At 36.2% G+C, this 26,002-nt stretch overlaps 1 protein-coding gene across 4 annotated transcripts in view; it reads right to left on the minus strand.

Moving 5' to 3' along the window:
* Positions 1-26,002, minus strand: part of RCOR3 (REST corepressor 3) — a 48,458-nt gene that overhangs the window by 21,854 nt on the left and 602 nt on the right. For all 4 annotated transcript variants that reach the window (XM_074322421.2, XM_074322419.2, XM_074322418.2 and 1 more), the window contains exons 2-8: positions 25,753-25,809; positions 17,946-18,023; positions 14,836-14,888; positions 13,066-13,227; positions 11,642-11,766; positions 10,845-10,923; positions 5-223 (exon numbers count right to left, since the gene is read on the minus strand). In XM_074322421.2, the coding sequence (XP_074178522.1) occupies positions 5-223; positions 10,845-10,923; positions 11,642-11,766; positions 13,066-13,227; positions 14,836-14,888; positions 17,946-18,023; positions 25,753-25,809 (773 nt within the window). The remainder of the gene's footprint in view (positions 1-4; positions 224-10,844; positions 10,924-11,641; positions 11,767-13,065; positions 13,228-14,835; positions 14,889-17,945; positions 18,024-25,752; positions 25,810-26,002) is intronic.

Below are 26,002 nucleotides of genomic sequence, written 5' to 3' on the forward strand. Positions count from 1 at the left end.
ATACCTGACGTTTTAAAGAGATCAACTCCATGTCCAGTTGCCTCAGGATGGTGTTGGCTGCATTGGGACTACAGGAAACAGCTACCACATCTTCCTGAGTTAAATACATGCCCTTAGGTGGACGGCATTTAGAACGCTGAGAATGATGGCGGTGTTGCAAACTCTGATACTCTCTCCTTCCAAGTCCAATCTTGCTAGTTTGGACAGGTTGTTCAGTATTACCCTAGAGAATAAAGACAGAATAGGTCATTTAGTTTTTACACATGTATAAGTTGAAAACAGTCTATTACTAGTAGAAAACAGTACTACTATTATCTGCTGCACTAAGTATACCTAAAAATACTTCTAACCAATTATATTATGTACGAGTACACACACACACACACACACACACACACACACACACACACGGCACTCATCAATTAGGGAGAAATAAGCATATAACATAATGTATCCTTAATTAATCCACTCGATAAAATGTTTGGTTTCTACACCCAGAAGACTATAAACAAAAGAAAAACTAAGTTAGACTCTAAACTATTCCTGTTTGCTTCAAGATGGGATATATTTTTTCTAAGCAATAAAGGGGAAAAGAACACTATAATGTTAAGTACAAAGTTTTTTAAGGAAGTAAAAAAGGGGCAAATCAGGAATTATGAAAAGTGGCAGATCAGACAGCTGGTGAAAAAAAGAGGTAACATTTCATTCTCACTTTAGAGTTGTTGAAAAAGTATGCCTCCAAACATTAAAAAGGACACAGAATTATCTTAATCATGACATTTCTAAACTCCAGGTCTATTTATCTGTGAAAAAACAATGGGAATTTGCATTTTGGAAGACATTAAGAAAGTTCTAATGATGACCATGAACTCGTAAGTAGGATTTCATTATTAGTTGCAATATTCTTCAAGTGCGATATAAAAATACAATGTTATTCTGTGCTTCTGCGACAGGAATCCATTAGAAACTGTGTCCATTATGTTGAAGGGTATTTCACTGAATAAATAATCCAATTCTTTAGAAAAGGAACTCTGAGTAAAAGTCATAAAACAACTGTATAATAAAGCATAATCCACTTCGTTGCTTGAAATCCACCTCAAAGCCACACATAGCCACACACGCTGAGAACGATGGCAGTGTTTGTAAACGGCCAGATCTGACGTGCAGGGAAACTCCTCCCAGCATAGCACTCCTAAAATGGCTGGATCAAGTATTTTTGAAAAAACTCTTTTAAAATTCATTTCTGAGCTGGCAGGGAAGTGAGGAAATTCCTCAGAGACCAGAAATGACGAGAAAGCAGGAATCCAGAGGGACGAGCAAGTATGTAGGAGTTGGCATTTGCCTAAAGTCCAAACTTTAATGAACAGGTACAGGGCATAGGAGATAAAGCCAGACTCTGGAAGGGGATTTCACCATTGTACAAGCAGAACAAATACCCCTGCCCAGCAGAGGGAGAGCATGAGTAAAGGGAGTCACGTCTACCTTATCCTTGGCTGAATGGAAAAGAAACCCAAACTAGGCTCCCCGGAGAATCCCTAACCAGAGCCTACATTCAGGCAGTTGTAGGGACTAAATTTCTATGACCTGTCTCGCCTAAAAATGCCCAAATCAAAAATTTAAAGTGTCTCAGGTTGGTAGGGCTTTCAGACACTTAGCAGAAGTAAACTGTCTCTAGAAGAACGTACTTTAAACCCAGGTCTCAAAAATTTCCCAGGTAGGTTCCATGGAAAAGGAGCTCACAACACAAACTGCTATATAAGCCCTGTGAGTGAGAAAGAGAAGCAAACAACAGAATTATACCCGCAAAGACTGCAGATATTAGCATTGCTAAATAAAGATAATACAATAAATGTGTTATTTGTGTACAAAGAAACAAAAGACAATTAAAAATATGGACTATTCTTATAAGGAATAAGAGTCTATCAAAAACCGAACAAGCAGATGTGCAAAGGAGCCAAACAGAACATCTAGGAATAAAAAATATTAGAAACAAAATTAGAAACTCAATGGATGGGCTACTTACCAGATTCGATAGAGCTCAAAAGAAAAGTATTGACTTAGACTGCACATATGAGAAAAAGACCCACAATGCATATAGGAAGACAAATAGAAATATGGAAAGACAAAAAGATGGAAAATGAGTGGTTAAGAGATACGTAAAAGTCCATTATATTTTCAAGGAAAGAATAGAAAGAATGAGGAACAAGTAATATTCAAAGAGGCAACAAATGAGAATTTTATAGAACTTAAGACATAGAAATCAGAAAATAGAATGAATCCAAAACAAGTTTTAAGAAATAAATCTATACTCAGATACAAAGTGAAACTACTAAGAGCACTGAAGACAAATTACCTCCAAAGAATAATAATTAGACAGACTTCTTTACAGCAATGAGAGAAATTAGAAGCAGTAGAGTAATATCTTTAACAATAACTATCAGTCAACCTAAGAGTCGAACCCCAGTAAAAATAAGGTTTCAAGAAGAAGGGCAAAACAGACATTTGGACATTATGAAGCTGGGTTTATAACCAACAGACCCTCCGTAAATTAACTTGTAAAGGGTATACTTCAGGAAAAAGGGAAATTATTTTCAAAGAAAGGTCTACGATTTAAGAAAGAATGGTAAGCAAAATAAATTTTAAACATGTGGGTAAATCAAAATAAACACCAACACTATGTTTAATTTGAGAAATTTAAAACAATATGAAACTAAAACTGGACAAAAAAGCAGCATATAAATCAGGAAGGTAGTGGATAAAGTCAAAGCATTTTAAGGGCCTTGTGTTAACCAGAGAGTCATTTAAAAACACCGATATTATACTTTAGGTTAAACATGCAGGACAAAATTTCCATAGTACACATAAGAATAGAAATATAGAAACATCTTTAACTAATAGAAAGTAAAAAAAAATGGGACGAGAGATGGATTCTTAATAAGCAGATAAACAACAAAAACCACTCTAGCAAATAAGTAGGCAGTTAAGGGAGTATAGATTTAAATCACAGAACTGACAAGCTGCAATTAATAAGACACATACAAAACCTTGTAACCAGTAATTGAGAGTTTATATTCTTCTCAAGCACACATGAAAAAACATTTATGAAAATTCCATAGTGTAGGCTTGGAGGTTTTAAAACATGTCATCAAATTCCTCAACATTCCAGCCATTGAGAATTGGGGGGGTCTACCTTCTCCCTTTGATACTGGACCAACTTTAGTAACTCACTTATAACAGAATGCAATAGAAGTTATGCTGAGTAACTCCCAAGACTAGACCAGAAATGGCTGGCTAGCTTCCACTTAGTGCTTTGGGGATGATTCCTCTGGAGAAACAAGTCCGTGGTAAGAAGTCAGATTACTCACAGACCAGCAGGCTGGAGAGGAATGCTGGCCAACAGCTGGCATATCAACTACCAGTCACATGAGGGAGTCAAAAACCTTCAGTAACATCCTACTTGATGTTGAAACATAAAAATCATTCTTTCTAAAATCAGGAATAAGATAAAAATATCTGCTAACATAACTGCCCTTCAACGTTATAATGGTGATTCTAATCAGTTCAGTAAGGGAGGAAATATAGGTACATAAGAATTGAAAAGACATAAAACTGCTAGTATATTCTGATAATATAAATCTCTACATAAGAAATACAAAATAATCTGCAAATCAATCGCACAAAAGTTTCATTTCTTCCCAGTTTATATGCAGATTCAGTGGATCATCTGGTAGGGCTTTCCTAGGCATTTGACAAGCTTGAAGAGCAAAGGTCCAAGAATAGCCAAGTACTTACTCCTTCAGAACCACCACCAAGCAGTGGGACTTACCCTAGCAGCTATCAAAGCTACAGTAATTAGGACATTGTGCGACTGACAAGGGATATTTAACTGACAAAAGTAGAGAGCCATGCATATATAGAAACCTCATATATGATAAAGCTGACATTGCAGACCAGTTGAAAGAGATGAACTCACTTCTATATTAGAAAACAAATAAATAAAAATGGAACTCTACCTCACAGCATGAACAAAATGTAATTACTGATAGATCAAGTACTTTTATGTGAAAAGCAACTTTAAAACTTAAAATATAAAAATACTGAAATTTAAATATGTATATGCTTTTGATGAGATCTGTTCATCAAAATCATGTAGAGAATTAAAAGATAAACCAAACTATTAAAAGATCTTTTAACACATTTAACCAAAAGATTTGTATCAAGAATATATAAGGAATTCATTAATAAGAACTTTTATACGTTCTGTCTTTTAAAAAAAGACAAAAACAACGTAATTGCAGTAGGTAAAACAAACAAAAACAAAAAATACCACATACATACAAATAAACATTTAAAAAAATAGAAAATACACAGATGGAAAAATATTTAGCCTCATTAGTAATCTGATGAATGAAACTGAGCACACAATGAGACACCATTTCATACTACCAGATTTGTAACATTTTAAAAGTCTCATCATATCATGTATTAGTAAGGAAGGTGACACTGAGTACTCTTACAGCCCAATGGAAGCACATCAAATGTGGAAAATGGTCTGCCATTACCTAGGAAGTTGAACATGGTTCTACAGTAGTCCCCCCTTATCCGTAATTTCACTTTCTGAAGGTTGCTACCCACAGTCAACTGCGGTCCAAAAATATTAAGATGAAAATCCCAGAAAACTTCATCAATTTTAAATTGCTTGCCGTTCTGAGTAGGGTGATGGAATCTCACTTATAACGCACTGTCCTGCTCCATCCCACCAGGGACATGACTCATCGCTGTGTCTGGCGTGTCCACTGTCCACACTACCTGCCTGTTAGTCACTCAGTAGCCGTCTCAGTTATCAGATTGACTATCATGGTGTCACAGTGCTTGTGTTCAAGGAACCCTTATTTTATTTAATAACGGCCCCAAAGTGCAACAGTAGTGATGCCAGCAATTCTGGTATGCCAAAGAGAAGCCATAAAGTGCATCATTTAAGTGTGAAGGTAGAAGTTCTCCAATTAATAAAGAAAGAAAATTGTATGCTGAGATTGCTTAGATCTACAGTAAGAACAAATTTTCTATCCATGAAATTGTGACAAAGGAAAAAGAAATTCATGCTAGTTTTGCTGTCACACTCAAACTGCAAAAATTATGGCCACCGTGGGTGACAAATGCTGAGTTAAAATGGAAAAGGCATTAAATTTGTGGGTGGAAGACATGAACAGAAAACATGTTCCAGTTGACCATAACGTGTTGCGCCAGAAAGCACTGAACTTGTATGAAAACTTCAGCAAGGGGTCCCCTGAAATGAGCGACACCAAGCCATTTACTTGCAGGAATAGGTCTGGACTGAAAAATATAAGAATTATTGGAGATGCTGCATCTGCCAATGAAGAAGCTGCTGCCATACTTCCGATAGTTAAAGAAGCTGATTACGGAGAAAGATATGTATGAGGTGTGATCCAAAAGTATGGTGAATGTTTAAATTTAAAAAATTTTATTACAGTAAAAGACACATTGCCATTAATCCTCCTCAAAATACTCCCCCTCGCTTCGAACACACTTATCTCATCGTTCTTGTCACTTTCTGAAGCAGTTCTGGAAGTCTTCTTTTGTGTCTTTAGTTGTACTGTCATGGCTGCCTTGATGTCCTGAATTGATTCAAAACATTTTCCTTTCATGGTCATTTTTACTTTGGGAAGAAGGGCCAGAAGTTGCACGGTGCCAGATCCAGTGAATAAGGTGGATGAGGAGACACCGTAATGTTTTTATTTGACAGAAATTGCTGTACCAGAAGCGATGTGGGCCACAGAGTGTTGTCATGATGGAGGATGAACTAAAGGCACTGACAAAAGAGGACTTCCAGAAGTGCTTCAGAAAGTGGCAAGAAGCATGGGATAAGCGTGTCTTTTGAGGGGGGATTAATGACAATATGTCTTTTACTATAATAATTTTTTTTAATGTGAACATTCACCGTATTTTTCAATCACACCTTGTTATGTATAGGAGAAACATACTATATACAGGGTTCAGTACTAGCTGTGCTTTCAGGCATCCACTAGTGGTCTTGGAACATACCCCCATACATAAGGTAGAATACTGGACCCTAAAACAGAATAATTCCACTCCAAACAATCATAGGGTATTGTTATACAATAAGTCACTGTTGGCATTTTGGTGGAACAATCGGTGCTATGCATTTCAGGAGAGCTGGCATCCCTCTCCACTATATGCCAGTGGTACCTTACAATCCCTGTAACAATGAAAAGCACCTCCATAATTTCTAAATGCCCCTTACAGGGGTGATGCTAAACTTAGTTGAGAACCTCTATCCCATGAAAACTCTTATACACGTGTGTGTATCCAGGATATGTTCTTATCAGTACTGTTCATAATAACAAAAACTAGAAATGATGTCCATTGGTAAGAGAGTGGATAAGCTGTGCCATATGTATACAATGGAATGCTATAATATAGCAATAAAATGAATTGCAAAAATATATTGGACAAAAACAAAATGCAGGTAGCTGAAGAATACATACGATTCCATTTAAATAAAATTTGAAATGGGCAAAATTAAGTGAGAGTTGCTCAGAGGTACACACATGTGATAAAACTATTTTAAAAAGGAACTGTATAATTGATACATTTCAGGATAGAAGTTCCCTCTGGAGAGAAGGGAGGAGGGGGTTCAAGTACGGAAACACACACAGAACTTCTATTTCTTAAGCTGAGTGACAGACACATTGGTGTTTATTTTATTATTATTTAGTTTAAACTGTACATACTCTATGGTATGTGTAGTTCATAATTTTTAAGTTAAAAAAAACTTTCTATATAATGTGTCAACAACATGTAGAAGCAGCTGCAAAGATCTGTGTTAAAGGCAATAATAAAGTATCATTCTCTGCCTGATGTCCTTGTCACTTGTGAAAGAGCAGAGAAATGAACGAAGTTGCTGACATGCAGTGTGACCCGGGACCACAACAGGCAGTATCCTTTTAACACTTTTTACCTTACACTCCCCTCACATTATTTGCTAATAGGATGAGATCACAGGCAAACAGAAGACCAAACTTGTATGTGTCATCTCGCATAACTGGATAAAACAGTATTCCATATGTATACACTGTTCTGGATAACGAAATCCAAATCCTAAATTTCTCATATTTGGGGCCAGCCCCGTGGCTCAGGCAGTTAGAGCTCCGTGCTCCTAATGCCGAAGGCTGCCAGTTCGATTCCCACATGGGCCAGTGGGCTCTCAACCACAGGGTTGCCAGTTCGACTCCTCGAGTCCCGCAAGGGATGGTGGGCTCCGCCCCTTGCAACTAAGATTGAACACGGCACCTTGAGCTGAGCTGCCGCTGAGCTCCTAGATGGCTCAGTTGGTTGGAACACGTCCTCTCAACCACAAGGTTGAGGGTTCGATTCCTTGACTCCCGCAAGGGACAGTGGGCTGTGCCCCCTGCAACTAACAATGGCAACTGGACCTGGAGCTGAGTCGTGCCCTCCACAACTAAGATTGAAAGGACAACTTGACTTGGAAAAAGTCCTGGAAATACACACTGTTCCCCCATAAAAGTCCTGTACCCCTTCCCCAATAAAATCTTAAAAAAAAAATCTCTCATATTTGTACAGTAAGTTTATAATTATAATCAATTTGACTGAATGCTTACTATGTACCAGGTCTTGTAGGTAAGATATAATTCTTGCTCTCAAAGAGTTTACCACCCAGGGGTAGGCAGATGGGGAAGAGGAGAGACTATAAGTGAACAAGAGCCATTCAGCTGAATGAGTACTGCAATAGATTTAAAGAAAAATAAGGAAGTGGTCAATTCCAGACAAGGCACAGATTTCGTACAGAGGCTATATTTTACAGAATTATGAGGAATTGCCTAGGCAGATTTGGGAAGAAAGGGAACTCCAGAAAAAAGGGACTAACATAACCACAGGACAAAATTCAGGGAACTAAAAGACTTATTTAAAACACAATTAGTAATTAGAAACATGTGGGGTGGGGTGGGGTGGGGAAAAAGTTTGTGTTTTATTTTCTAGACAAAGCCATCGAAGGGTTAAGAGCAGTAAATTTGGCTTTAAAAAGATTGCTGTGGCAACAGGGTAAAGAATGGATGGGAAGGTGTGGTGTGGAGAGTCTGGAGGCATGGAAATATGATAGAAAGTTTCAATAATTCAGAGATGAGAACCTAAAAATAAAGGAGGCAGAAAAACAAAGAGAAAAAGACAAAATTTCGTTGAGAGAATTTAAAAAGCAATGATAAAATGAATACAGTAATTAAAAGTCACTAAAATTGAGACACAACAGTTAAAAAGGTAAATAGGAATCATAGAATGGTGTTACAAAACTCAAAGAGATTTTCAGGAAGAAGGGAAGGGTCAGTAACTTGAGATGATATAGAAAGCACAAGCAGAATACAATGAATCATCAATCAGTCCCTGGATATGGCAGGCAGGTCACTGGTGACCTCTGTCAGCAGTTTCAGGGAAGTGAAGGGACAGAAGCCTAACTGAAGCAAACTAAAGAGTGAAGTAGTGCTAAGGAGTATAGCTTTTTCTATACTGGTTGATAGTTATGCTTTTAAATGGAAGACTTGTGCATACCACTGAGCTGTAACGCAAAGGACGAAAATATGGCATAGAGAAGGGATGACTGATGGGAGAAGTCCTAGAAGTGATATGAAGAGACGGACAGGCTCAAACAAGCAGGGAAATTATACAGAACAAGGGCAGGTACTTTTCTTAGGGTGAGAGGGAGGCATTCTGGCACAGAATGTTTGTTCACTAAACATTACTGAGTATCATTTCATATTGCCAGATGTGGAACATTTTAAGTCTAATCATATCAAGTATTGGCAAGGAAGTGACAATGAGTACTGTGTGTGGATGAAAAAAAGGGGATCTATGGAAAGTAACCTCACAAGGTGATCTGATCATAAACTCCAAAATGCGGAGGTCATGGTGGGTTATCACTTCCCAGGCCTGTAACTTCTTGAGTGAAATTAAGCAAGTCTTGTCCACTGTTCTCGAGCATGGAGGTTAACACACCTTTGAGATGTCCGAATACCCCTGGAAGGCATAACCACCCTTAAGAAAGCAGATAATCTTGTTAACTATCCTGTAATCTGATTGTTGTCTTGCTTGCTCCCACCTACAAAGTAACCTTCCTTTCTTCCCGCCTTAATTTCAAACGCATAAAAGAAGCTGCAAAACTTATTCTTGGGAGCATTTGAGATCTTGCTTCCTGGCATATGTCATCAGTTTGGCTCAAATAAACTCTTCTAAAACTTGTCCACAGGTCTGGACATTTCTCGCGTGTACATGTGTGAAGTGCTACAAGGGATACAAGATGTACAATGTAAGTCAGCCTGACTTCAATGAGTTCACAGCTTAGGGGGAAAACACGGTAATTTTAATATCCTAAGTGAATACACTCAGATAAAAGGGTGGTATGGTAGCAGAGGTTAGCGCAAAGACTGGAATTTAAGGGAATTCCTGCTTTGATATTTTTTCTGCTTAACAGAAGGTGAGGTTATCTGCTACATTTTGGCGGAGTGAGAGGTGGTAGGCAACGTGTAGAAAGGGGTGAATGTTCAAAACAGTTGCTCAGAAAATAGAACAGCAGCAACTTTTATTCAAGATTTACTATGTAGTGGGTACTAAGTGCTTTTATACATATTACCTCTTTGATTCTCAAAACAATCCTATTTTACCAATGGAAAAAACTGAGGCTTAAACATTAAAAATTGAGAGGCACTGAAGACTACACTGAAATCGGAAACTGCTTTTTGTAAGTAGCAAGAATTTACATGATTGTGTCATGTTCCCCTCTCAGACCAAGCATAGCAATTGGTCCAGCACTGTGGCTTCACAGGGATAGGCACGTATGGGGCACGGATAAGAGACGTGGGGGCCGGGGGGTGGGGGGACGTAGAGCGAATGGAAAGAGAACAATTTAAGTAGCTGACAATTGGGTCTATGGCTCAGGAAAACAAGGCAGACTTGGGAAAAAATGAATGAATCGAGAAATTTGAAACCATTTAGCAACATTAAGACAATTAGTAAAATATCAAGTTGAGGTAAGAATAGGATTTTTAATATTTCATTGAGGAAAGAGTTTAACGTGATGACAAGGGCCAGAATGGGCCATGGCCCTGAGTTCCTTAAGAGGAACGGGAGTCATAAAATTGGATGCGGTCACATTTTGTCTCTAATTTCAACGTTATTTTCACCATTCCGCAGCTGCCTATACTTCATAAGCCTTACGCATCAATATGTGGTTTATTTCTTACTCTTATGCAAGTCCTTGCCTTAATAAATGAGCATGTACATCAGTTTAGCTTTTTCTTAATGACTTTGAGTCATCATTATCATCACACTGAGGAATACGAGTGCTTTTCTAGTCGGGATTCTTCTATCTCTTCCTTTGCGGCAGCTTTCAATGTTCACTGCTGTCAGTATACCTGCTACTCATTTCTAATTAGCTGTAACATGAAAAAAAAATGTTTTCAAGATAAAATGGGTGACAAAACCAGGAAGCCGAATTTTACACCAAATACTATATCATCTGAGGGTGGTTTTATTTCCTTTCTATGGATTAAAGAGTAAGGTTTGTGGCAGGGCTTTCAATACTTCTGAGTGAATGAGATAAGCCCAAAATTACTTAAACCACTGGCGAATTGGAGTTCTAGATATTACTGTTTTCCCCAAAACCTCGAATTAATATTGGAATTTATTACCTCCTAAATCATTATATAAAAACATTTTTAAATATGAAGCACTATTCATTCTTTCTGAGAGGATGTATAGAACAATTACTTATAAGCACTAGTGATCGTAATTACCTCTTTCTTGGCTTCTTTTTTTGGATCATAATCACTATCATTTCCATCCATTGGGTGTGTTTCTTCTACATCATCATCACTGACAAGAGACAGAGATGAGTAAACTTAATTCCTTTCTTTTTACTCTATTCCAGTAGTCTTGTCAAACTAATATACCTTGCTAATAATTTTACTAAATATTCCCCAACAGAACATGGATTGTCCTTGGAAAGATGAGCTTTTGTAATTCAGGTTTCTGCAGTGTTTAGAAATATTTAAGGCATATACAATCATTTAAGTAAACATTTCTAGCTTAAAAAGAGACCCAACAGGAAAGATATTTGGGAAATAGGACACATATATTATGTTAATTTGATATAATACTTATTATTTCAGTTCTCCAGTTGGAGGACACAGACAAACATCAGGAAACAAAATGATCTTACACTATCATAAAGATACAGCTACAATAATGTGGACTTCAGTTACTCAGGTAATTGTGGAAAGAGCACCTTCTGGAGGATATATTTAATATATTCTAAATATATGTATTGAATATAGCAATACTAAAAGGAAGCATTTGTAATTAATCAAACACAGCTCAAATATAACTCAGTTGCAATGTTCGCTGGCTATGATTAACAGTTAAAGAGTTGAAGAGAGTTCTTACTGTTAAGGTTTCTGATCCCTCAGCTCTTCCTGTTAGAGCAGACACATGAATGTAAGGATAAGAAGTACAATGTGTTGTAATAATTCTTCTCCCTTAGGAAAAGTATAGGGTCCCTAAGAAAGTAACTACAGCAAGGCATCCAACCTACCTGTCTCCCTGGTTATGTCTATTGGCTAGTTTACGAGCCTGGCGATCCATTAAGCTTGTCCTAGATCGAGTTTTTTTCCAGGAATAGTAATATTTTACAAGGCTAGCAATTGTCTTATCTGGAAGCTTGGGGAAAAAAAATTATGTTAATATCAGCAAGTTTAATTCATAAACTCTGATTAACAGAATGAATAATATTTCTAATATTGGTCTTTGATACTTAGATAACAAAGACATAGATGAAAAATATTTTCATGGGTACCTTTATGAATTACAGAGCTAAAAAGTGCTGTTACGGTTATAGTATCCCACTCACACCTATGTCACCGAAATTTCTGAATGAATATTCCCATTTGTTCTGAGCAGGGAGTGGAGAGAAGGATGTCACATGGTTAAGAATGGCCCCAGAAGTTTCCAGCATAGTCAATGTTAGCATTTGATTTTTCCTTAAAGGGTTACTGAATTCTTTTTTCTCCCTATGTGAATTGGAATATTTAAATTCATATATAATTCACATACCATAAAATTCACTAGTGTAAAGTGTATAAGTCAGTGGTTTTTAGGGTATTCACTATGTTGTACAACTATCACCACTTAATTCCAGGCATTTTCATAACCTCAAAAAGAAACCCCGTGCCCAGTAGCAGTCACTCCTTATTCTCTCCTTAACCTCGTCCCAGTGGGTTTGCCTCTATGAATTTGTGTATTTGGAACATTTCATATAAATGGAATCATACAACATATATAACCTTTTATGTCTGGCTTCTTTCACTTAGCATATGTATTCAAGAAAAGCTATTAAATTCTTTACAATGCATTTTTGCACATTCCTGATCAAAAATGTTCTCTTCCACTATGGAACAGACTTAGATATATTTGCAAACATTAGTTTTTATCCATTCAGGTTAAAAGAGTTTAATGCAGCAACTTCTCAGGCTTATATTATTTTGACACAACACTAAAAATTTAAGAACTAAAGAGCACTTTTTCCCCTAAAAAAAAAAAAAAAAAAATTAACAGCATCTGAACAATACTGAATTACAGAACGTTTAAAAATTGATTTTCATATCTAAAGGAATATAAATTAGAAAATAAAATCCTTATGTTAAAGAAATAAAACATTTCAAAATAAAAATAAAAGTATGATTTTTCCCAAGACGACAAACTTATTTAATAACACAATGACACATGAGTATATATTTAAGTCATAATAAAAATTAATGTATTACAAAATAGCACATAACCATTGTGTATTAGAGTGGTTGTAGAAAATAAAACTATATGCAAATATACTGATTTCAAAATATTTAAAAAAATTAAAATTAGATTGGAAAACTTTTTTTCTATTTAATAACTAGGAAGTATTTAATAACAGCATAAGATATCATTCAGGTATGAATCACAGTAAGACCAAAATTACCATACCATTTGCTGAATCCTGTGAAAGCTCTTCCCGTGAAAACTAAAGGCTTGTTCAAATAGGACTTTATCTTCCACTGTCCACTCATCCGGAAAGGGAGTAAAATTAGGGAGATCGGCAAGGGACTTCTCAATGTTATGTTTATGCCAGAACAACATGCCAAGTGCCTTTGAAGAGAAATCATTCCCCTTTGGTTTTTAATGGACTTATGTTCTATCACACTTAAGAGAGTTAAACACAAATTAGGTTAAAATCTTATGCCTATGACTTCAACTGAAGATACACTCAGTGTGGGGCTTTTAATCAGGGGTGCCCAGGTAGCAGACTTCATTTCTTTCTTTCAAGTAGAGCCTCAGAACAGTGAATGTTCTTACATACCATGTTTACTGCAGAATCTAGGAAACACAGTGAGCTGCAGATCTGTAGGCTCATATCAAGACATTTTACCCATATTTATTCATTTGTCAATGCGTACAGAAAAATATGCCAAAAGGAAAACTACCCAGTAAACTAGTACTTGAATGAAACTATTGATTGTAACAAAATTAGAAGTGCTCAACTGAGACTTAGTAGAGAAATATTAGTTCTAACCCTGATATTAGAAGTATATCATGAACTGAACACTTCCAAGAAGAGTACCTCAACTGTAAATGTAAGAATCTTTTACCACATACATATTTTTAAAGTTCTTTATTATCATAATACACAAAGAATTATTATGAGGCATATTAATAACTTCAATGACATCATTAGCAAATCACAGGAAAGCCTGAAATGGACAATTTCCAATAATTCCACAACTTTCTCTTTTATTGTAGGTAAGTAACAGGGCTTTATTTTTACTATAAGATACTGAGTATCATTTAGGGGATAAAGTATTATTTTTTAAGAGACTTAGCAAGTTTTTAGATCATAACTTTAAAGTTAATTTCTGTACTATGGTAATACTCCTTTAAAATGAACATTAAAATGAACATATGTGCAGTCACATTTTAAAAGATACCCTTTCTTAAACATTCAACAGAAAGTCAAGGGTTAAAAACAAAATACATAATCAAAGGCTTCAAACCCACACAAAAAAGATAACTACATTTAGATACACATCTCATTTTCACAGAAATGATTTTTTTATTATTTAACCATGTTACTGACTATAAAGTTAGCTCTTAATAATCCAAGTTACAGATAATTTACTTATTTTACTTATTTTATAAAATTTGACCTAATACTTAGTTGATGTGAGACTTAAGAATCCCTATTTCCTTTTAATTTTTCCATGTTCTCCAGCCCCCTCATGACTATAGATAATAAACCACATGCCATGTATATTTCCTTTTTCAAGTTATCTAATTTTTAAAAAGCCCATTGTAAATGATTTCATTCATAATTTAGAAGTCTTAAATATTTCTTTAAATACAAAGTTTAACGTTTAGGCCTTTTAGATTAAAAAGTCAGAGAATTTACCTGTACTCAAAAACATTTTCCCTTTTTGGTAAGCATTTGCCAGAATAATCCTGACGGCTTTCAGATACTTTTAAAACTCAAAGCAGAATAAGAAACAGAGGTATTGAGAGAAAAATGTTCAACCCCCTGAGACGAATATTTATAAAACCAAAATCTTTAATGCTGAAAGGTCAATCTTTGCCAGGACTTTTTTGGTACCTATAAAGTTGGTTGAACTTGTGTACTTCCTTAGGATACAAACTATCATGATATTTCTTTGGATTTGGTAAATATTGAGGCAAGCCTTAATATTAAAATGTTTCTCTACGTACCTGTTCCACATTGTAGCCATGTTTCTCCTTTGCAATTGCAATATATTCATCCACTGTAATGAAACAATGTTACATAATTAATTATTCTCATTTACTTCATTTGCCCAGGTTTACTTTTTTTTTAAACAAAGCAGAATTTAAAAATTTATATTCCAGGGGCAAAAAATAGTCAAAGTCATTTTGCACGAATATTACAACAAAGACTTTTACTTGTATGAACAGGATCAAAAGTGCACCTAAAATTTTCCTTAGTATGACTTATCTCTATGACAGCATAGCATACACTTATTAAATTCAATGACATTACTCATTATTTTTGTATACAAAAAAGATCAATCTGTGGTAGCCAATAGAGCCTAATTATAGTGTAAAATATTAATTTCTTGATTTTCTGTTGCAGTTTTTCTTTGAAGACACTTAGCTATTTAAGACCCCATTTCTAAATGAATTGGCCCAAAGCTTTTACCTTCCCATTTCTGATAGCTGTATAAAAGATGGTTTTGCTTAGGGTTTCCAAGTGGGAATTCCCGCCCATTCTCAGGAATTTTTTTCGCTTTCCTGTTCCCGAATCCCAATATATAAACTGTTTTCTGTTCTCCACGATGAATCGTTTCCACAAAGTGACGGCCAACACTATCAACCACCTGGGTTCAAGGAGCTGATTTTCCCGATTTCCTGGCCACTTTTCTTGGGATTCAGGAATGGAAAAGCAAAAGAAATTCCCGAGAATGGGTTGGAATTCCCCACCTGGAAACCCTACCGATAAATAGGGAAAATGTCTAAGAAATACACTGTGAGTAGTACGTTTATTTCCCATTGTGGGTACTACTAGGTTCAAAGAGCCGATTTTCCTGATTTCCTGACCAACTTTTCTCGGTATTCGGGAACGGGAAAGCAAAAAAAATTCCTAAGAATGGGCGGGAATTCCAGCATGGAAACCCTAGTTTTGCTATAGTTTTGCCAGCTATACGTAATAAAACATTTTAAATACACTGCCGTATCCCTAAAATTTTCTTCAGCTTTTCTGCTCACTATACAAAAGGTGTGTGAATATTCCATTTTCATTCATCCTCCATATGTAATCAAGCCAATAGAATTACTTAGATAAGCACAGCTTCAATGATGATATACTGGCTATTTTAAGGTCTCATTACTGAGAAGTCTGCCATTTTACATTCAGCAGGATTCAGTTTCAAATGAAATCCATAGTCACTCCTTGATCCTTTATACATACACATATGTGTGTGTGTGTGTGTGTGTGTGTGTGTGTGTGTGTATTAATTAATTAATTCTTTACGCTCATTTTTCAAAAGCAGTGGTTCAGAATTCTGATCCTAGAACAGCTAGTCTACCTGAGCTAGATTCTCAGCCTTGTCCCTTGTGTTTTAACTTCAGGCAATTAACTTGACCTTTTGTACCTTAGTTTCCTCACTCCAAATGGTGATAAAAAGTACCTTCCTTCTAGGATTAAATGAGCTAATATATGTAAAGTGCTTAGAATAGCACTTGGCACATTTTAAAGTACTTTATAAGAATTTGTTATTATTACTAGTACAGTACAGTTTAATGTATACATATGCTATTATAGCATTAATCCTATTAGAATAACATCTATTTTTTATCGATGTTATTGTATCTCCATAAGACTGTAAGCTTTTGGTATAAAAAAATCCAAATATTATAGGCTATTTAGAAACCATAGAACTTAAAACACATGACAGGTCTAAATATATGCTGATTAACTTTAACAAAACGTCTTATCGTCCTATAAATAGAAGGCTAAACACCAATCAGCCTGTGGTTCTCAACCCTGGCTATGCATTAGAATCAGTGGGGAGCTTTAAAAAAGTAAGTCCAGACTCCACCTCTGAAAATTCTGACCGAATTGGTTTGAGATAGAGATCAAACAACAGCAGTGTGTTGTTTTTTTCAAAGTTCCCCGAAGTGACTCTAATGTATAACCCTAGACCTTCAGTTGGATATTCCACACGGTCATCGTACTACCAGGAAATACTGGCTTTCTGAATTTTGTTTCCCACTTTACTAAGAAACACACAAGAGTATAAAACAGCAAAAGCCAACGATACCCTGATACTCAGTTTGTGAATGAAAACCCTTGCCTGTAATGAGGATTTAACCAAAGAAACACGCTAGTCTCTTTTGGGTTTCTCAGTATACAGTCCCAGGCCAAATGTACAATTTCATATTTTCCATTTAAGAATGTCTCAAGAGCATTTAATTCCTAGATTACCAGCTAGACCTTTTGCTGGTATTTTAAAGCGCTTCAATAGGAATTATTAAATATGCAGAATAATACTGTTGTCAATTTTTAGTTCTCTTATTGCACCAATAAGAATGATAAGACTTAACTATGCACATGATCATTACTTTTCATAAACTAAATAAACCATCATGGACACTTATAAGATTTAGTAAATATTTTTAAAAGACAAGCTTATTTTACAGCTGCTAGAATAGCTGTTGAGTGGTTTTCTTGTTTGTTTTAGTAAATTCAATGATAACTAAATGGAGGGGTGGGGATCTTAGTTTTGTTACCTGCACGTTTCCTATATCTGATGTGCCGCAAAGGATCAGGTCCGCTACATCACATTGAAGTCTAAAGCCACACCATGATTCAAGAAGTGTATGGTCATTGATCCAGAAGGTCTCCGTCCAGAAATGGAGGGCACAGAGATGACCTGATTGCTGGCTGCTGAAGTCAGTTCTTTCCCTTCCTCTTTAAAATGGTAATGATAGTGGGCTCTTGGAAGTTTGAAGGCATTTCTTTACAGCTTCGTACACTGAGGAAAAGCCTGTACAGATGTCTACATAGTAACTCCCTCCCCTGCTTGAGGATTTAAGCAGCAATGCCATCAGATCCTAGGATTTCTCAGTCTTCCTGGGCCTGACACAAATTGGAATGATCAACCCACTATCTTTCAAAAGGAAAAACATTCTAATGTAACAACCTCCATCAGAAAACAAAACAAAACAAAGACAAACTGGCTTTTCTTATGTGAATCTAAGAGACCCAAACACAAATATAAATTGCATTTTGAATTGATTGATAGATCCCTACTGACATAAACATTTAATTTCAGAAAACTTACATTTAGCATCTGGGATACTGTGATATGGAGACCACACAAGCATTCCTCCATTGTCTTTATCTGTGTACTTTGTAGCACCTGGGGAAAAATTAATTACTTTGAATATTTCAAATTTTTATTTACATTCAAAATAAGCATAAACAAAATTATTTCTATTTTAGTATAGTACCTGCAAAAGAAGACAAAGAAACACAAAGTACAGGAAAACAAAGAGAAGTAAAACAGATTTCCAGTAAACATAGTAAATGTCCCATTTATGAAAATAAAGGTAATTTCATAAACACTGAAGCTTACCCTCTTTAAATTAAAAAGAAAGATTTCCTTAAGTACATTACACATCCCTGTTTCTTTACAGGTGACTTAACCTCCTATACATTACTTCGGAGTCATTAAAATCTCTTTTAAAACCATAGAGAATACCACAGGTGGTAAGTTAATTCTTTTGCCCCATATTTAAATAGGCCTAAATTACTGTAATTTTTACATACTCGTATCAGCTTTTCATGGTTTTTATTTTATCTTATTCCTTGCTAGAAGACTGTCAGCTATTCCTTTTTAGACTTAATTTCATTTATTTCATATTTATAAAAGTATGTACTCTGTGTAAGAGGAAAATAGTCAAAAAATGTAAAATGCTACTTCTTCTTAATGGAAGAGCCTACATCTAATCTAGAAGCATATTGCTCTTTTTAATTTATTTCTAATCTGTTTTAATCTAAAAAGCCAGAAAAATTAAGCTCTACTGAAACTGCATGTAAATTAAGAATAGACAGAAAGAATGAAAGCTTGACACAGGTATCCCAGAGCCAAGTAACATGCCCTTGGGGTCTGTCTTTTAATTACTCAGTGGCCTTTTTCTGGTTCCTCCCTAATTCTTAGGTGCTTTCAAGTTAATTAAAACTATCAACAAATGCTTCATTTGTTGCTACCTATTTTAAGACTTGTCTATGAATATGTCATAAATGACTTTTATCAAGTGTGATAGCCACCACCAACTAATGGCCAGAATTCCAAAATAATTCACATAAAACATTAACAGAATTCTGAGGTTAAACTATAATCATTTATAAAGTTGTAAGATATTTGAAATACAGTACATTCATTTCCAGGGTGAAAGTAACTATTACTATAATCTCAATCTAGAGAGGTTTATCTATCAAGCAATAATTTAATAGCATTCCATAGTTTTTTATTTTTGGAGAATCATCATGTATCACTACTATCCAATCAACAAATTTTAGAGAATGACACACTGTTAGTGAAACATGAAGCTAAGTTGTTTTTAAAATTATATGTATGCATTTCACTATAAGGAAAAATTAAGGAGGGAGAAAAGGGAAGTGACAACACTATCAAAGTATTAGAAAAACCACGATTATGAAATAAATCTAAAGGTAAAACCTACTACATTTTGTCAGAAGTATCTTTAATAAAAGACAGAAATAGGAGCTGAGAATTGAAAAATACGCAAGTTAGAAGTATAGTATCTAATATTTGTATTCAACGAAAATAAATTTTAATCTGTCATTTAAAAACTTCAATATTAAAATATGCATTTAATTTTAACCACATAAAATAAAAATGTAAACGTGTAGGAGCCCAACCATTCCATGGAAATAATGCAGATATCCTACCTAAACTGGTCAGAAGCCTTCATAATAAAATCTATTGCTATTTCTAGTGAGCATCCTAAACCGCAATCCTGTAACATGGCACTGACTTTTTTTCACAATGGATTGTGACAATAAGATAATGTAAATCCTACTTAATAGAACATAAAACGCAGCAGTGTCCCATTAAGTCTCACGTCTTAATAGTAGTATATCATGCTTAATATTTAAACATATTTCCTTGCATCTGATTCTTGCATTATAGAAGATCTGAATTAAAATCTTCATTAAATATCCCTTAAACAAATATAAACTATTCTTTTGTATTTTTCCCCATGAAGAGTTCCTACCACTGTAATTAAGGACTTGGTCTGGCAGAAATTGGCATCCAAGCTGTGGGGACTAACAGCTCTTCTAATAATGGGTGTATGGGTGTGTGTGTAGCAAGAGTAACCATGTCTAGTAGCAGCCTAATCAGGCACTTCCCAATGTGCTTTCCCTAACCCTTGAACTGGACCATTTTTCAATCATATATGTGTCAGCTAGGTCCAAGAGATGACTGATGTTCACAGGAAACGAGAGATATTTTTGTATAATGGTTAAGAGTGCAACCATTATAGAGCCAGATCCCAAGTTTGAATCCCAGCTCTGCTACTTACTTAATTTACTTAATCTGTGCCTTAATTTAACTCATCTTTAAAAACAGGGCTGATGAGAGTACCTACTTCAGAGTTGTTAAAAAATTAAATTAATTAATCTATATAAAGTGGCCGGCATATGGTAAACATTATATAAGACTTATTATTACTAGTATATGCTTATTGAAAACTAGTTTTTTCTTAAGTTCTCTTCTTTCTCTATTCTGAAAGGGCTTCTCCTCACATTATCAAATAAAAATGTTTAAATGAATAAAACCTCATGGGGTACAAACACAAATGGCTGATGTCCCTTCTTAAAACACTTTGAAAATGAGATTGAATAGCTAAAATGACCTTTTCGTTTTTCTGACAACTCAGACCTGATTCCTCTCCGATAAAAGAATAGGAGAAAGTAACTTGTTTTATTAAAAACAATTTACCCTCCAGGATGCTTTGCATCCAATAAAGTTTTACCCTTTCCATCATAAAAGTAGAAATACATGAAGATATTTAAAGGACATGAACCCAATGTTTATTTTGCTTTCATCTGCTACAATATTTAAGATTATACCTCGAAATTGTCTGATATTCAGAAGCAATACTGAGACTCAAACTTCAGTCACAAACAAAATAACCAAGCCTTAGAAGTATCCTATCTTCTGAATGGATTAAAAAACAACAAACTAAAACCTAGATAGCAAGCTACTACAATTTTAATAGTAGCATGATAATTCTGAAAATAAAATTACTGAAGTTTCCAAAAGTATCAAATGAAATATTTAAGTTTAATTCCTTTGAAATCTTTTATATCTCCTTAACTGCAGTTGGTAAAGTACATTTATGAAACCAATTAGGGAAAACCAACAACTACAGAACAAAAGTACAGTCAGCCCTCTGTATCCACAGTTTCCATATCTACAGATTCAACCAACCAAGGGATAGAAAACGTCCCAGAAAAAGAAAAAGATTGTTATGTTGTTGGGGACACGTAGTATGTAGTTAGGCCTACGATGGTTGTGTCTATACTGAACATGTACAGGTTTTTTTTTTCCTCATCTTCATTCCTTAAACAATATAACTATTTACACAGCATTTACATTGTATTAGGTATTATAAGTAATCTAGAGATGATTTAAAGTATACAGGAGGATGTACGTAGGTTATAGGCAAATATTGTATTTTATATGAACATCTGCAGATTTAGTACCCTAAGGGGTCCTGGAACCAATCCTCCGTGGATACCGAGGGATGACTGTGTAATTTTGATAAGGTTAGGGTTTCTACACCAGCAAATTTCAAAATACATACAAAAAGTCTATTTTTTTTTTCAGATTTCCTTTAAGACATTTAAAATAGGACTTTGATAGAAATCATGGAACAAATATTCTATATAAAGAATTTAAAGAATATTAAGATACTCCAAATATTTTTTTAAATTCTATCATTTATAAACTAGGCTCTGAATTATATACTTAACTCACCAGCTTCACACCGGGATAAACAAAGACTTTTCCAGGGGTACATAAGCATGACTAAGTTTGATGGGAATCAATTTTCAGCCCTTGAATTTCCCTATGTTCTTTCCCAAGTACATCTGCCTAAGAACTCATGTTCAGTCTAAACTATCTGCTCCTTCTACTTCTGACCTTCTTCCGAAATACCCTTCTCACGGAAATAAAAAGCAAGATTTCCCACCCATCCCAAATCTTTTAAAAGCATTCTGCCCCAAATATTAAAACCTCTATAGTGCCAAAGGCTATCAGCAAAGCCCTCCTTTACTCAAGAAACCAGGACTGTTAGAATTTTAATCAATTATGCATTAATTATAATAACTCAAGCCAGAAGAGATTTAACATTTAGAACCTAATGTTCACAAGAATACATATTACGGTGGTGGAGAAACTGGATAGGTGATCAATAAAGCACTTTCAAACAAAAATACATAAAATTCTGTGGGGAAAATGCATGGAAATAACTTCAAAGACAAAAAGGAACAATGTAAACTTTCAGACTGTTAGGAGCTTGTTCATGTATTTTATAAAATAGGTACCACCATATTACTCTAGTATTTATATTTAACTGGGTGCATTTAAAATAAGGATAAACAGCTTCATTAACACTTTATTTCAAAGTGTTAATATTTGCAATACACTGGAGATTACATTTCTCAACTATTTAAACTCAGTGGCAAATAACAGAAGTCAACTTGAAAGCGTGTGAGAATCTTTTTTCAAATTCCTTTTATGGGTGTTGATGCAAGCAAATTATTTTGAGGAACACTTCTGAACATATATTAATTTTCACTTAATCTTATGATATAGTTAACGTTATCTCCCTTTCACAAATGAGGAAACTAAGGCCTGGACATGTCAGTTAGTCCACCCAAGGGCACTATGCCATCCTAGCTAAAAGGCATATGATAAGAAGTGAGATACTTAATAACCACACAAAACTGCTCCTCATGGTATAAGTGTAGACAGTAGGCACTAAATAAAAGTTGTGAAGACCTAGTAAAGAATCAAAAACAAACAAACAAAGGAACCCAAGAAAATAATCAGAAATCCAGTTAGTAAATTTTTATAAAGGCATTCTTAGCAATGGCTCATTAATTAATATAAATTAAATTTGGCAATTAAATTGGGCAATTCTAACTTAAATCTCAATTTTTCTCATATTTCCTAAAAGTCAGTTTAATAATTTATTGTGTTCAATTTCTATCATCATCATCTCCTCCAATAAAAATGCCCTCCACACACACACACACAAATTCCCTTATAATTTTCCTACATTCTGATCATGATAATCCTGGCACCTAAGCAATTTTTCTTCTAAACAACTTGGATGGCTATGGGTGAACAAGCTCTATGAAGACAGACTGAGTGGTTTATGAAGCTAAAGATAATAGTATGAAAAAGAGAAAAGGAGAAGAACTGACCGTATCTCAATTTCTACCATTAATTAATGTCTTTTTTCTTTTATCTTTCCCAAAGAAATATGCTTAAAGTCTCAATTATATTGAATTGATGGGAGGTAAAAACTTCATACAACAGTGTAACACTTAGACTAAAACAGTGGTACTATCTTGAATTGCATAGAGGCTCAATACTTCCTTGTAAAAAGTGTCTAATAATTGATAATCTACATTTGTTTGACAAGATTAGCCTGTAACAGCTAAAGACAACTAACTACACAAGTTGGTTAGGGGTCTTGTGTTTAAGAGCCAAATGACCTAAGTTTAACTGGTAACTGGTTTTAGTTGTGTCCTTAAGTTCAGTATTCTTCTACAAAAGATTAAGGAAAAAATCAATAAGTGAATTTAAAGAATGTGACATTTATCCTTATCCTAATAAAGAGTATCAATCAGTCCGAGTAAGTAAATTGAAAATATAACTTTAAAAAATAGTAATATTTCCGTAACTTTTTTCACACAAATATTCTATTTAGGTTCAAAATAAGCAAACTACGATCAAGTAAATTGGATAATCCAAATAGTGGCCATGTGAAACCACCTAAGAAGTATTCTGCACTTTTAATGAATTATTTTTCAATTTTGAAATTTGTTCCAGTATTTACTCTATCATGAAACAAAAAATGCTGTATAGTGATCAGGACATGATGTGTAAATCTGTCCCAGCAGGAAGTCTGGCTGTTAAACACAAGACCCTTAATCAACCTGGGTATAGTTGCCTATGAAACATAAACCTAACTAATGGGGTGGGGGATGGGGGGCAGGTAGGTTACGTTTATTAACCTCTGAAATAATTCTGGCTGCTGAGTTCTAATTTGGAAATAAGTTTATCAATTCCCCAAAAGCAGAGTCCCAATGAAAGACCCAAATGAGAAACGTATAAATGTATGTGGAATCATTCTTAATCATGAAATTCAATCTTTGCTGAGTAACTGTGCAGTCATGTAATCCTGGCAAGAATTTTATGAAATATTTTTTATTTCCATTTTACAGCTAAGAAATTGAGGCTCAGGGAAGGCTAGTGACTTGCTCAGAGCACAGAGATAAAAGAGCTGGGAACTGAGTTCAATCTCTCTTAAGCCAAAGCAAGTTCTTTCCAAATGTCAACCTAAAACCTGAGGTAGCACAATAATGTGTGAAAGTGCCATTCACCTACTAACTACATCAGAGAAAATTAATTTCACAAAACATTTTCAATTATCTGAAGCCCACCAGTACACACACTGATGTCTTTTAAATAAAATGTATTATGCATTAACCGCCATGTCACTTAGAATGCAATGAGATCGTGAGCACTCTGGTACGGTTGTTTTTACCTACTGAAAAACAGCCTGCACTAACAATCCTTTTAACACTCATTATTTTACCCTCTCCCTTGGAACAGGAATTGCTGCTGCCTAAAACTCTTTAAATGGTCGGTGAGTATCATTTTGCACCGCTGTAATGGGCAGGGGAGGAATGAAAATACCCAGCTATAGTCCATACTCAAATAAACATGCTATTCCCCTCCTCCAAGAAAAATACAAGTAAGCCTTACTAGTATCTAATACAGAATTCAAGAATCCCAATACAGAGACAACGTTATTATGAGCGAGCAATGGGCAAAAAACTGACCAAGTAAGAAGGAAAAACCCAGCCCCTTCCAAGTCTGTCCAAAGCCTGAACTGAAGAGGGTCTGGGTGGGGTGGGGAGAAGGAAACACGCTCCACTCCGAGAGGCTCCAGCAAGGGCGCCTCCATATGCGGAACTCTCGCCCAATCCCCGTCCAGGCTGAAATCCCGTGACCGCCAGGGAGCCTGTTTGGAGAAAAGTAGACAGGGAGCCCGCAAGCTGGGTTGGCAGAGGACACTGGAACCTGGCTGCTCGGGGAGAAAATGTCTCCTTGGCAGCTGCCGCCACTGTCCTGTGGTCTGACTTCCCAGGGCTGGCTCGCGAGCGAGGTGTGCCTCTGGCTGCTCCCCACCCCTTCCCCCATCCCTTTCTCTCCCTGGCTCCTAGACTCCGCTGAGCTGTCGCGAGCAAAGCTACACTACCTAGCCAAAAAGAAAGAAAAGAGAAAACCCCGGGTGCGCGCGGGTCGGGCAGGGCTCGCCCTGGGCTCCGGCCGGTGACAGCAGTCCGGGCATCCGCCGCCCTGCCGGAGCGCGGCCCTCTGCTCCTGGGGGCCGGTGGAGCGGCGACTGACATCGGCATGGTTCTTCCACACACAGCCCGCACAGCCTCTCCTTCCGCCCGCGGCCCCGCAGCCGCCCCTTCCCCGGCCGCGGACCTCCAATTCGCCGAGGGCCGTCTCCCTCTGCTCTCCCCGACCTCGCCCCGGGCCCAGGGGGCAGAAGGGCGAAGCCACCAGCAGGCAAGTGGCCTCCAAAGGAACCATGTTAACCTTGCAATGCACACATCTGCCCACACGCCCTGTGTCACAGCCCTGCCAAGCCTGACAGCCTCCCCGCCAGAGATGCCTGACCATCCGAGCCCCGCATCCCCTCCCAAACGCACACCCGGACCCCTACCCCGCCCGCCCTCTACCCTTTCCACCCGAAACCAATCCCAGAAAAGGGGAAACAGAATTTTGCCTAAGCAAATATATCTACCTGGATCAAATTCAGGGATCCGGGCTTGGTATTCAGCGCCGACTCTCATCCCAACATCTGCAAAGCAATGTCAAAAAAAAAAAAAAAAAAAAAAAAAAAAAAAAAGAAAAAAGAAACGAAAAAGAAATGAAAGAAAAAAAGAAAAAGAGACACTTAATAAAATATAAAAATTGCTCGAAAGAGGAAAGGAGCGACGGGTGGCTGGGAAGATATTAACTCAGGGCACTCCAAGAGATGGCAGCGGATGGGG

The sequence above is a fragment of the Rhinolophus sinicus genome, chromosome 11, assembly GCF_057876585.1.
Source record: "Rhinolophus sinicus isolate RSI-liver-muscle chromosome 11, RSI-T2T, whole genome shotgun sequence".
NCBI lineage: Eukaryota > Metazoa > Chordata > Mammalia > Chiroptera > Rhinolophidae > Rhinolophus > Rhinolophus sinicus.